Source organism: Callorhinchus milii, unplaced genomic scaffold (assembly GCF_018977255.1).
Source record: "Callorhinchus milii isolate IMCB2004 unplaced genomic scaffold, IMCB_Cmil_1.0 Scaffold3, whole genome shotgun sequence".
Classification (NCBI taxonomy): domain Eukaryota; kingdom Metazoa; phylum Chordata; class Chondrichthyes; order Chimaeriformes; family Callorhinchidae; genus Callorhinchus; species Callorhinchus milii.
The window spans coordinates 3,765,841-3,779,733 of NW_024704744.1; the positions used below are offsets into that span (position 1 = coordinate 3,765,841).

The window sequence follows — 13,893 nt, forward strand, 5'->3', positions numbered from 1 at the left end:
AGAGCTTACCAGACAGTGTGATATCAGTTTAAGGCGCTAAAAGACGCTATATCAAATGCAAGGATTATTATTATTATTATCATCATCATCAATGGAAAGCGATGCGGTTATAGCTAGTTAGACAGTTACCCCAACACACAGTCTGGGATGCCCCTGTTTTAGTTCTTGCCAACCTGTGCCTAATACATTCTGGAATTAGGTAAACAGGATGTGTCCCTCCAGGGAGAGAGAACGCATTCCATCCCAACGATCTATCTCTGGGATTTCCATGTGTAGGTGGGATGCACGAAATTCTCAGTTGAATACTCTTAAACATGGTGATGGGTTTCCGCATGTGTCAAGACACCTGGCTGACCAAAACAGGAAGGGGATCACAAAATAAAATTGTGAAAAGAACGAAGCTGCTAAGATGTTCTCATCCAAGATTGTAAACTATGATAATAATCCCTCAAGTAAAAAAACCAATAATAATTTGGTCACTCAATCCACAACTGTTTGTGCGACACTGCTGTGCGCAAATTGGCTGCCTCATTTTGCCCACAAATATACAATCAATTCACTTTACAGTCTATTCTGTGAAGAGCTTTGAGACGTCTAGAAGACGTGAAAAGCACTATATCAAATGCATGGATTACATTATTATAATATTGTCCCTCACTCCCAGGTCTCTACTCAGCTTTCCAACCAAACCATCTCATGTGTATGTCTATAAATCTATGGAACAGGCTCCCCAGGCAGAGACTGTGGAAGTGTCAATTCTCTCAAATGCAATTTAGATTGATTTCTTTTAGGAAATAATGTTTTGGGATACAGTATATGAGTAGTTCAGGACATGACATGTACATACAAACTGCCCGGATAGTGGAAGGTGAACAGGATGGACCTTAGACTTTTTTTGTCTAGCATTTCCTATGTTCCTATATCCAACATCAAGGTCATAATAAACATTATTCTGTTCTTTCCTGATGCATATTTATCCTCTCCTTCATTTCCCTTCTCTCCATTTGGCTTTTACAGTTCTGATCTTTAAATCCTGATGACTGGAAATCCTAATTTAGTTTCCAACCTTTTTCTTCTCTCCTCTCCTTCTCTCCCTTCCTCCCAATCTAGCAGCTATTTTAAAACAAGATGTTTCTTTGTATTAGGCAGTACAGCCTAGAGGATTGTGGTGACCCAAATTTCCCACCTGCTGGAATTCCAGTATATGAGGGATCACTGTCAAAACTTAGAGAAGCCTGACCCAATCAATTGTGAAGTCCAGCTGCAGAGAGCACCTTGAAAAAGATAGACACCTCAGCACAGCAATATAAACCCAGGCAATGTGAATCCATTCGCAATCCTGTTCAGAGACAATCCAGAGATCCTTTCAAGGTCTATTTCTTTTTAATATTGCGTGACTCGCTCTTAAACATTTAAAAAAAACATCAACAACGGCCCAGTCGCTGCTCAGAACTCTCAGCCCCTGGCCAATTCCATAAGCAACGGGATGGGATGTATAAATCAGGCTCCCTGTTCCTAATCACTTCACTGCTGGAAGTGAAGTTACTTTGCTTCGAGCTGTATAGACAAGGCATTACAAGCTGCCTCACATACTCACGCATGAACTGCACTGAAAATATTTACATTCTTCATTGTTTGCGGACCACTCGCTGTGATGAGCTGCAGGTGCTTCCATCAGCATCTCTGCTGCCTTCATTACAAGCCACATTTCCGAGATCAAGGGGTAGAAAGTGAGAAAGGTACAAACAGCAGTTTCAGTGCTGCACATCTCCCTCCTTGCGGCCTCCTTATTATTGAGCCCAGCAGCAGGTAATCTGGGATCATTCTGTCTCAGATCTCAATCAGTGGAGTCCTGTAGTGCAGTGGATAGAGGTGCGCTCGCCTCGGAAGGGAGAGGACCCGGGTTCGAGTCCGGGGCCGGGCCAAAACTTAGGCAAGTTTCCTTACTCCACACGTCTCTGTTTATCTAGCAGAAGTAGGAACCTGATTATTAGTCTATTGGATTACTTTCTGGAGGTAATAATCAGTCCCCAAAAATATACAGTATATATATATTAAAAATTGATCACTCAATCTACGACTGTTTGTGGGACACTGCTGTGCACAATTGGCTGCCGTATTTCGCCCACAAAACACAGTCAATCATCCATTTTAAAGTATATTCTGTTACGCGCTTTGAGATCAAATGCAAGGATTATTATTATTATTATGTTTGATGAATCTGTATTTATAGGATGCAAACTCCATTGAAATGATAAAAGTATGCAGCACCAACTCGTTACCAAAAAACTGCAGCAACAGAACACGAGTGTAATGAATGGAAGGATGGTATAAATAGGGCTGGCACTGGGGAAAACCACCTACGTTGCGTTCATCAATGTCTGTAAAGCTTTTAACCTAGTGCTTCGTGAAATCTTCATTGAGATGGAAGCTGTGGGAGGATATGACCAAATATTGTATTTTATTTACGATGTGTATTCCAGCTCCCGAATCCGCGAACAGGTGACAGAAGACTCAACAACAACAACAACAACAAGATTCCATTTATAAAGCGCCTTTCACGTCAGGAGGACGTCCCAGGCCTATCCCTCTCAGAGTAAGTTAAGGCTGTCCACTGTCATCCATCTTATTCAATGTATTTATCAACGATGTATTGGATAGCAATGAGTGTTATGGATTTGGTTTATCTGTCCAAGGCATTTCTGATAGAATTGTAGTGCTTTGTATCATGCACTATAGGTTGCATCAACTTGGCTTGCATTCCCTTGAGTTTAGGAGGTTGAGGGGTAATCTGATTGAGGTGTTTAAAATGCTAAAAAGATTCAATAGGGTACATACAGAGAAACTATATCCTCTGGTGGGGGAATCCAGAACAAAGGGGAAATCATCTTAAAATTGAAACTAGGCCATTCAGGAGTGAAATCAGGAAGCACTTTTTCACCCAAAAGTTTGTGGAAATCTGGAACTCTCTCCTCAAAAAGACTGTTAATCCTGGATGAATCATTTCAAGTTTTGAAGACTGAGGTGGATAGATGTTTGTGTGGTTAGATTTTAGAAGAAATCTGGAATCCTCTCCCCACAAAAGGCTGTGGATGCTTCACAGAATACACTGCAAAGTAAATTGACTGTATATTGTTGGGCGAAACGTGGCAACCAATTGCACACGGTAGTGTCTGCACAAACCATCGTGGATTGAGTGACCAAATAATTATGTTTTTTGAAGAGATTATTACCTTGGAAAGTGATCCACCATTCAACGAACAACTGGGCTCCTACTTCCTGCTTAGCAAACAGAAACTTGTAGAGAAAGGAAACTTGCCTAAGGTTTCATCCCACCCGGGAATCAAGCCTGTGTCCGCTCGCTTCTGAGACGGGTACTCTAACTAACTCTATGGGACTCCACAAGTATTGTTAATACAGCTTAAAAGATCAATAATAAAGAATTCCAACTCGCACATGTCAGAAATGCGACAATCTTGAAATGCATTCAGGGGACTAACTCCCTAGGCACTTCGAACATTTCAGGTGAGAATGGAAAAGCAAGACTGATAAATCATAAGAATAAGACACCGGAAGAAAAGAAACTATAGAGCCCATTATTAATCAAAAACCTTACTAAAATAGCCAGTGCCCCTCCCCATATTCACAATACAGGAGACACTCATAGCACAATAAATTAATACGTTAAAAAAACTCCCAATATCTCATGCTTTTGAGGGGACTGATTCCCATTTATTCCCATTGGTTAAAGTTCAGTTGACATTTCCCATTTCCTAATAAGCCAAATGATGGAAGATCGAAGGCAACATGTCTTTAGTCATGACTCCTGGAGGATAGTGAGAAAAAGCCAGATCACATGTACAGCAGCAAATAATAATAATAATCCTTGCATTTGATAAAGTGCCTTATCATGTCGTTGAGACGTCTCAAAGCGCTTCACAGAATATACTGTAAAGTGGATCAATCCTATATTTTGTGGGCGAAACAAAGTTGCAAAGGAACGAATTTGTAGGAAAATTAATGTATTCCAAGGTTGTTCACAAAGCTGCTGGATTGATTACCTCTCTGTACAATTTACCTTGTACAGTAATTAGCATTGACTACATTGAGATGCTGACTCCGTGTTAATTATCCTAAGATGCGAGGGGCGACTGCTAACCTGACTGATGAGGAACTGCTTTAAGCAACGACATCAGATTTATATGCCTGGAAGAACAAATATTCTGCCCAGCAATTTTGCCAAATTAACATTTGTTTCAATGAAGACATACTGATCGTAGAAATTGCACATTTTGTACTCAAAAATGTCTTTCAATGACAAAATTGAAAGACATTTTCAGTACAAATATTCCACATAAGGAAACTACGCAACATATTTATTCACAGGATCAAACAAAGTTTACAGCAGAGAAATGTTTTCGTTGTATTAGCCTGGTGTCTGACAGGTGATATCTAACTGGAGCATCCAAACCCAACAGAGTTCCACCCTACCTGTTACGGCTTTAGTTTGTAGGGTTAACAGGACTTGGGGGTCAGAGTGGTCAGTGAGAGGCAGTGGTTCTTGCCACTTGAGTGACCAGTCTCACTAACCGTCCAAATCCCACTAATGAGGCAGACTGGCTAGTCCATCATGAGTACTCTGAAGTTCTGCAGATTCACCTGGCCCAGAAATTGGATGACAAGTCTACAGCATAGAGGGTTTATTCAATTCTGAATTCAGTTGCCAAACATATCTCCTTGGAGCTGGTTCGAGATGGTGATTGATCACTGGGGGAGGTGGGGGATGGTCCATCAACAGCAAATGTCATCTGCAAACAGAAGTGCTGTCATTCTATCAGAAATGTCTGGAGTAGATGAACTAAACCTGTCCCTCATGAATACTGCAACAACAGCCTGATTTATATAGCGCCCATCATGTAGGGCAGCGCCCCAGCAGAGCCTAACACCAAGCCGGGAGGAGATGACGGTAAGCACGATCGAAGAAGAAGGTCTTCAGACACGACCTGAAGATGGAGGGATAGAAGAAGAATGCTCCAGAGTTTCAACAACAACAAGATTACAGTTGTATAGTGCCTTTCAGGCCGGGAGGACGTCCCAAGGCGCTGTACAGAGTGCAGCATTTCAGACCTGAGCTGGGGTGGGGGGCGGGAGAAGGGAGGTGAGGGGAAGGGGGTGGCTGATGGCATGATCGAACAGGAGGGTCTTGAGGTGGGACTTGAAGGAGGCTAAGGAGGGAGTGAGGTGGAGTGACTGGGGGATGGAATTCCAGATGTTGGGGGTGGGTGGGTCGGGGGACGTGGAGCAGGCCGGAGCCGGCTGAGTGGAGGGAGCGGGCGGATTGGTAGGGGGCTAGGAGGTCGCAGAGGTAGGTCGGGCGAGATCATGGAGGGCTTTGTAAGTGAGGACCAGGATCTTGAACTGGATCCTCTGAAGGACAGGGAGCCAGTGGAGTCGGGTGAGAGTGGAGGAGATGGGGTCACGGAGTTTGGTGTGGGAGAGCACACGGGCTGCAGAGTTCTGGATTATCTGCAGCCTGTGGAGGGAGGAGTTGGGAAGGTTGACAAGCAGGACATTTGCATAGTCGAGCCTGGAGGTGATGAAGGCATGAACAAGAGTTTCAGAGTCCTGAGGGGTGAGATAGTGGCAGAGTCCGGCGATTACGGAGGTGAGGGAAGGCAGAGCGGGTCATGGCTTGGATGTGGGGAAGAATAGACAGTTGAGGGTCGAACAAGACACCGAGGTTCCTGACTGGCTTGGTGAGTTGAAGTGTGCAACCATGGAGGTTGATGTTGCCAGAGCCTGAGGTGCAGAGGCACTGGTGCGAGCCAATCAGGAGGGCCTCAGTCCTATTCACATTCAACTGTAGGAAATGTGCCCTCATCCAGGACTTGATTCCGACAGGCAGTTTGTCAGGACAGCAGTGGTCCTGGAGTTGAGGTGGAGGCAGAAAGACAGAGTTGGGTGTCACCCGCATTCATGTGGAAGTCGACCCCATGTCTCCGGATGATGTCACCAAGGAGGAGCATGTAGATATTAAAGAGGAGAGGGACAAGGACAGAGCCCTGGGGGACGCCAGATGTGACAGTGCGGGGCCTGGAGGAGTAACCGTTAGAGGCAACGAAGTGGAGATGGTGAGAGATAGGAATCGAACCAGGCAAGGGCAGATCCATGAAGTTTCAGGGCGTAATGGCTGAAAGTGCAGCCTCTGATGATGGAAAGGAGGGCACGAGGGGCGAGCAGGATGCTGGAGCCAGTCTATCAGAGGCAGCAGGAATGACACCGAATAAGATGGGAGAAGGCCTGACAGTGAACAACTTTGCTTAACTCCCCTTTTGAGTAAGGTCAGCTCAACGAACTTCATCAACTCACCACTGGATCTTGGAGCTGGAACATACATCCTGGATAAAATCCAATATTTAGCCATCACAGCAGAAGAAAAGGTCATCAAGCTCAGGCTGCTGTTTCTCTCAAATTGAACCACATAGTCCAATTCTATCCAATTTCCCTTTTTAATAAAACATGGACTCTGCCTCAGGCAAATTTGTTTATTCTACAAGCAAATAAAACAGAATTTTGCATTCCAATATTTGGGTTTGACATAGCATCTTTAGCACATCAAAACATCTCGAAGCATCTCAATGAATAACCTGTAGGAAAAGCGGCAGCTTGTGTGTGTCGGGAAAATGCCTCAAAAAGGCCCATTCATTATTTCAGCATATTTTATGGGTGGGGGAATGTAAGAGAGAGACAACTTTCTGTGTTTCAGGATCATTGCATTTCGCCCACAAAATAGGCAGTCAATTCATTTTACATTATATTCTGTGAAGCGTTTTGAGACGTCTCAACCACGTGATAAGGCGATATATCAAATGCAAGGATTATAATTATTATTAAGGTTCACTTTAGTCGGTTATTCAACAACAATAACTTGCATTTATATAACGCCTTTCATGTTGAGAGAATATCCCATGGTGCTGGACAGTCGAGGGTTTGCACCTGAACTGGGGGTTGGATTCAAAAGGGGTGGTGGAGGTAGGAAAATGACCAAAGGCGCAGTGAAAGAGGAAGGTCTTGAAACGCATCTTGAAGGAGGCAAGGAAGGGGACAAAGCAGAGGGACTTCCTGCTTGTCCAGCTAGGACTTTGGTTTGCAGGGTTACCAGGAGCTGAGTGGGAGGATTCACTGCCCCCAGTGACTAATCTGCCCTTCAAAGTCCTGCCGGTGAGCCAGGCCCTGGAATACTGCGGATTGGCCAGGCTCAGGAACTGGACTACCGAGATCGCCACAGAGCCTGGACTCGATTCCAATATTCCGCCCCCACCCCCGAAAGACGTGGATCATTGAGAATTCAAGAACATAAGAATTAGGAGCAGGAGTAGGCCATTCGGCCCCTCGAGCCTGCCCCGCCATTCGATAAGATCATGGCTGATCTTCTGACATAACTCTAATTACCTGCCCTATCCCCATATCCCCTAATCCCTCTATTTTGTAAAAAATCTATCAGTCTCAGCCTTGAAGATGTTCAAGGACTGAGCATAGACAGCCTTCTGGGGTAGTGAATTCCATAAATTCACTACCCTCTGAGTGAAGAAATGTTTCCTCAACTCTGTTCTAAAAGGCTGACCCTTAATTTTCAGACTGTGACCCCTGGTTATAGATTCTCCTACCAGGGGAAACAGTCCCTCAGTGTCTACTTTATCAGCCCTTTAAGAATCTTATGTGTTTCAATAAGATCTCCCCTAATTCTTCTGTACTCTAGAGAATAGGTGAACACAGGCAGGTGGAGTAAAGAAACCTGCCGAAGTTTTCACTCTGCCCGGAAATCAAAATTAAGACATGAAGCTGGCCGGTGAGTGAAGGGAGTGGCTGAGTCAGTATGGTTGAAAACCACACACACACACAATCCATAGAAGTGCAAAATGACAATTTCATACCTTCCTCATCCTCAGAGTCTAATGACTGTCCATCCCACCTCTGTGCAACCTAGTACGCCACAGAGATGATTAAAGTTTGATTGGAACTGACGCACAATGCTTCTGTCGTGGTTATTTACTGCAGGTTGTTTTAAGCTCGCTGTACACTGAGCATCACCAGAAAATAAAGCTCTCCCAAAGCTGTTTGCAAGACACTGCCAGAAACATCACCATTGTGTGGGAAACTTCAGACATGATATAGAATGACAGCAAAATAGCAGACAAATCTTTCAGAGTCCAACTCTGAAGCAGACAAATCTTTCAGAGTCCAACGGGTAATTTATCAGAAACTGAACTTATGCAGATTTGCACCAAACTGAAGGTAGTAACCTTGTGGGATGCATAGTAAAAACAGGCACATGGGAGGCAAAGATTTGGGTTAAAAAGGCCATTTCTAAATTTTGCGGACAGGTTTTTTCATTTCAAATTTAAATGACCAAAGTTGAGTATCATCATCCTCGCATATGGTGCATAAAGTCGATAGGGGGTAAGGGGTGGGGGGGAGGAGGAGAAAGCGCAATATAACAGATAACAGGCGTCAAGCTAGGGGGTGCAGTGCATATCATGAACAGGAGAGCAGAAATTCTATTTTTAAAAATAGTTGAAAAAATAAGTGGGCAGAACACTCGAATGAAATACCTCCTCCTGTTTTCAAGCAAACTTTTTGCTTCCAAAATCGTCTGAGGTCGACCAAGACCAGACCGAATAGCAGATCTAAGGTACGAAATGCTAGGTTTACTGCCTTTTAACTGCACAATTCCCATCTTAAAGTGAAATTATGGAGTACCCTTAAAAAGTGTATGTTTGGAAGCCAAGTTAAAGTAGCGCTACAAAACCGTGCCATGAACAAAACAAAAGGCAACGCTGGTCAGCAAAGTGCAACAACTACAACAAAATATTACATTGATATATCGTCTTTCACATTGGGAGGTCATCTCAAGGCGTTATATAAAGGCGCTGAACAGTCAACAACTTGGACCCGAGCTGGAGGTTGGGATCAGGTGGGGTGGAGGGAAGGGAGGGAGGGTGGGGATAGGAGAGTGATTGAAGGTGAGTTCGAAGAGGAGGATCTTGAGATAGGTCTTGAAGAAGGAAAGCAAGGAGGCGAGGCGGAGGGACTGTGGGATGGAGTTCTAAAAGGTGGGGCAGAAAGGCTTAAGGCCCAACCGGTGATGGTAAGGCAGGCAGGGGACATGGAGCAGGCTGGAGCCCGGTGAGCGGAGAATATGTTGATTAAGCTAGTATCCAGAAAATGGATCCCATTTCAGTCAACAACTGCTGAAAGCAGTCCACTCACCAGGGAGATATAAAATAATGCATTTCACATCCAGACCGTTAATTGACCCTAATCATTTTATTCTTGAAAGCACTATTATTTAAAAATGAACACTGAAGGCCGCCATCTGACTTGTCGTGTCTGCACTGTCTGTTTGAAAGAGCAATCCAATCCATTCTGTTCCGTTTACCTGCCTTTTACCTACGACCCTGTAAATTATTCCTTTTTAAATATCTATCCAGTTCCCCCAACTACCATGACAGACAAGGCATTCAACATTTCAAATACTCCGTGTAAAAAAAGTCCCCCTGATCTCCCCATCTGCTACTTTGCTAACGATCTTAAAGTGACACCTTCTTGTCAAAGTGCATTTCCACGTCGCGTTCCACGTAGGACAAATGTTCATTTCAGATGGTAATAATCAGTCAGAAAATGGATACCGGGATTGAAAACAATTGCTGAAAGCAGTACGCTCACCAGGGGACATAAAAAATGCATTTCACACACAGTACCTTAATCCACCCCTATCATTTCATTCTTCTTAAAAGCTTTTGTAATGTAGATGTTGAAATGTTATATACACAGTGTCTTTAAAGATCACTTTGATAGCTGCTCCTTCCCTGAGGAGCTCATTACTTATATTCCTAAGATGCAGAGCGAGACAGGTGTGGGGCTTTTATTGGGTGATCTGTCAAATCCTGGCTTCTCTGCAGACTTACCTGTGCCGTTTCAAGTTCAGCTAACAATAGCCGTTGATCTTACAGAAACAATTTGATTGCTTTCATGCTGGTATAAAGGCTCCATTGAGTTCATCATGCAACCATAAAATAACAATCCATTTAATTATTCATTACTCACCCAATCCTAATAGATCGATGGATTGTGCCACTTTCTGAGGGCTGGCCTTGATCTCGGCGTGTTCCTTCTTCCTTGTCTTTAAAAGTAGAAATGAATTAATATAGCTGTAAATTTAAGATGAATACAATTCATACATCTGGGGGCAATAATTCCCCCACTCCCAAAATAAAAAAATTGATCACTCAATCCACGACTGTTTGTGGGACACTGCTGTTTGCAATTGCCTGCTGCCTTTCGCCCACAAAATACAGTCAATCCACTTTACAGTGCATTCTGTGAAACTCTTTGAGACGTCTCAACGACTCGATCAGGCGCTATATCAAATGCAAGGATTATTATTATTATTATTGTCATGATTTAAAATTTGTGATCTCTTTCACAATATGCACATTTGTGGGCAAAATAAAATTTATCCTTCGCAAAACAAAAAATGTGAGCACATAGCACATATCGAGCTAGAAAGCACCCTTCACTTTTATACCTTTACACCTTTATAAGGATTTTTATTATTCAGCTTAAAACTGTGAAAGGCAGAATTGTAAGGAATCGTTCAGTTGGGAACATTGAGTATAGTTTGGGATACCCATTATAAAAGAGACACCACAGCTAATTAAAAGATAAAGTAAGAGTGCAGATGTACTTAGATAATATCAGCACTCGTCCTGTACAAATAGGGGGGACGAGAAAAGGGAGTATCGACACTTGCAATTGCAAGCCCCGTTGACTGTCCCATCCAAGATGCTATTTTAATTCTGCTCAACACTGCCTGAAATGCAATAATAATAATTCTTGCATTTGATATAGCGCCTTATCACGGCTTTGAGATGTCTCAAAGCGCTTCACAGAATATACTGTAAAGTGAACTGACTGTATATTGTGTGGTCAAAGATTATTGATAAACATACAACACCGTCAGCACCTCCTTAATGTCTCAAGATAGATCAGGTGTTTGCCATGAGGCTAACCTCATTATCCCACCATTAGGTACCATGGTGCATCAACACCAACACGATGACTGCCAAATCAGTAGCATATTTGTCTCCAAGACAGAAGTTTGTGGGTTCATGTCTAACTGGGAGTTTTTGAGCTCACAATCTAGGCTGATATCAAGTGTAGTGTTAAAGGAGTGTTGCCCAGTTGAAGATGCCATCTTTTGAGTAAGACATTAAATCGAGGTCCCGTCTGTCCACTCAGGTGTTGAAGAACCCTTGACACTATTCATCAGAGAAGAGTTTCTCCCAATGTCCTGTTCTCCACATTAATTAGTCATCCATCTCCTGACTATTTGTGAGACATTGCTATGTGCAAATTGGCTGCCAAATTTGCCTACAGATAGTCACTATACTAACTGTCAAATGCCAGGATTATTATCATTATGAAATATGACAAACTACCTTACGGCATGGAAGACATTCACTTTCCTAATGACTTCATTTACACCCACATTTGTACATTAATCACATCCATTTTTTATAGGTCCATGACTATATCATCATTTGGTTCATAAAGATCAATGGATAACTCAGGCCTTCACATCAGAAACCCGGACCTGCAATTAGAGAATCCTAGCAAAAAAAAGGAGCTTTACTGCCTGTGCTTAAAAGATCCTGGCGAATGACACCTTTTACAATATCCATCCGCCTTCGGAAGAGACGCTAAACCGAGGTCCCGTCTGCCTGTTTAGGTGGATGTTAAAGATCCTGTGGCACCTTTCAAAAAGATAAGAGAGTTTCTCTCTCACGAGGTCCTGGCCAACAATCCAAGAAATAAAATTGGTCACTCACTCAACAGCTGTTTGTGGTACACTGTCGAGCGCAATTGGCTGTTGTGTTTTGCCAACAAAATAAACAGTCAATCAATCCACTTTACAGTATATTTTGTGAAGCGCTATGAGATGTCTCAAAGCGCTTCAGCTTTCAGCTCCTTGGGTCGTCAACAACAACTTGAATGACGTCGTCCGTCCATGCCGGACGACGTCTCAGAGCGCTTCACAGTAACGGATCCCGGGGCCAAGCCAGGGGGAGGGGGAAGAAGGTGACCAAAAAAGGCACAGTCGAAAAGAAAGGTCTTCAGCCGTGCCTTTTATGTCCCCCTAAAGTCACTATACAAATGCAATTTGTTGCTGTTGTCTCAATGACGTGATAAGGCGCTATATCAAATGCAAAAATTATTATTATTAATGCCGAGAAAATCGTCTGCCCTGCCTTCATTTTAAAATTTAACAAGGTACAATTCCGGTTGTTTATTTACAAAGCCCAATCCTCTGCCAGGAATTCTCAACCTTGTACCGGGGTGAAGGAACTCCAGATGGTAACATCGTAACTGGGGACTTTACCTCTTCATCATGCAAGACTTTCTGGCTTACAGACAGCAGTGATATTACACCTGCAATCTGTTTTGGAGAACATTCTCAAAAGGAAAGCACAACAATAAAACGCAGGGATACAGTGGAAACAAAACCGTCTGCCACAATACAGACAATTCTTTTGACAGAAAATTGGTGGATAGCAAAGGTTTCACTGCAAATCCATGTAGCTTTGATCTAACATATTTTAGGTTGGTGTATAAAGAGTACAAATATTACAGCATACAGTAAAATTAAAGATGTCTTTCATAGTTACTTATATGTTCCTCCCCCTCTCACACAATACTTTCCTTGGCTCCCCGCACCCCCAGCTCAAGCTTCCAGTTGGCTTTGCCAAGTGCTTTCAAACCGTTCCAATGCTACTGAGATGTTAAATTGAGGGACCGTTTGCCTGTTGAAGTGGACATTAAAGATCCTTGTAGTCCTGTAGCTCAGTGGTTAGTGCACTCGCCTTGCAAGCTGGAGACCTGGGTTTGATTCCCGGCAGGGCGAAACCTTGGATACATTTCCTTACTCCACACACCTCTGTTTATCTAGCAGTAAGTAGGAATCCAGTTGTTAGTCGATTGGCAGATTGCTCTTCAAGGCATAATAATTCCTTCATAAAAAAATTTAAAATTGGTACATTGCTGTGCACAATTGGCTGCCGGGTTTCACCCACAAAACATAGTCAATTCACTTTAGAGTATATTCTCTGAAGCGCTTTGAGACGTCTCGAGGACGTGATAAGGCACTAGGTCAAATTCAAGGATTATTATTATTATCCCATGGCACTATTTGAAAAGAGAACGGAGTTTCTCCTGGTGTCCTCCAAATTAAATTAGTATTCACTTCATATCTCTTTGTGGAACATTGCTGTGTGCAAATTGGCTGCCGAGTTCGTCCACAACTAGTCGCTACACATTCCAAACTTTGTAAAATGCTCTGAGATGTTTCACGCAATAATGCAATGATTATAATTTAAGATAATGACAAATCGCCATTATAACAAACTGTATAAAACTCTCCCCGCCCAACATGAAAGATGCTATATCAAGTGCAAGGATTTATTATTAATAGAATCAAAGGAGGGGTTTGAAAAAATATCCATCCACACACAGGAATGTGAGACTACATCATTACTTTAAAACAGAATGAAATACTGTATTTGCATGGGAAACAGGAATATTAAGGATATGTGGAGCAAGCAAGAGATGGTTTATGTGGAGAAATACATGGGTCAAAGGTTTGTTTCAGTGCTATAATATTTGCTATAATATTCTATGAAAATATGCATTTGGTACTTGAGTGCTGGTGTAGTGGCTTTTGCCTAACATCATCAAAGAATTTTTTCTTTGCTATTTGATGCTAACAACATGACTGAGTATTTGCGATCTTACCTGTAATAATAACGTGTCTAGCATTTGATAAAGCATCCTTAC

At 42.8% G+C, this 13,893-nt stretch overlaps 1 protein-coding gene across 4 annotated transcripts in view; it reads right to left on the reverse strand.

Annotated features, from left to right (window-relative positions):
• smap1 (small ArfGAP 1) overlaps window positions 1-13,893 on the reverse strand; it is a 186,022-nt gene that overhangs the window by 52,261 nt on the left and 119,868 nt on the right. For all 4 annotated transcript variants that reach the window (XM_042333744.1, XM_042333743.1, XM_042333742.1 and 1 more), the window contains exon 7: window positions 10,108-10,183. In XM_042333744.1, coding sequence (XP_042189678.1) covers window positions 10,108-10,183 — 76 coding nt within the window. The remainder of the gene's footprint in view (window positions 1-10,107; window positions 10,184-13,893) is intronic.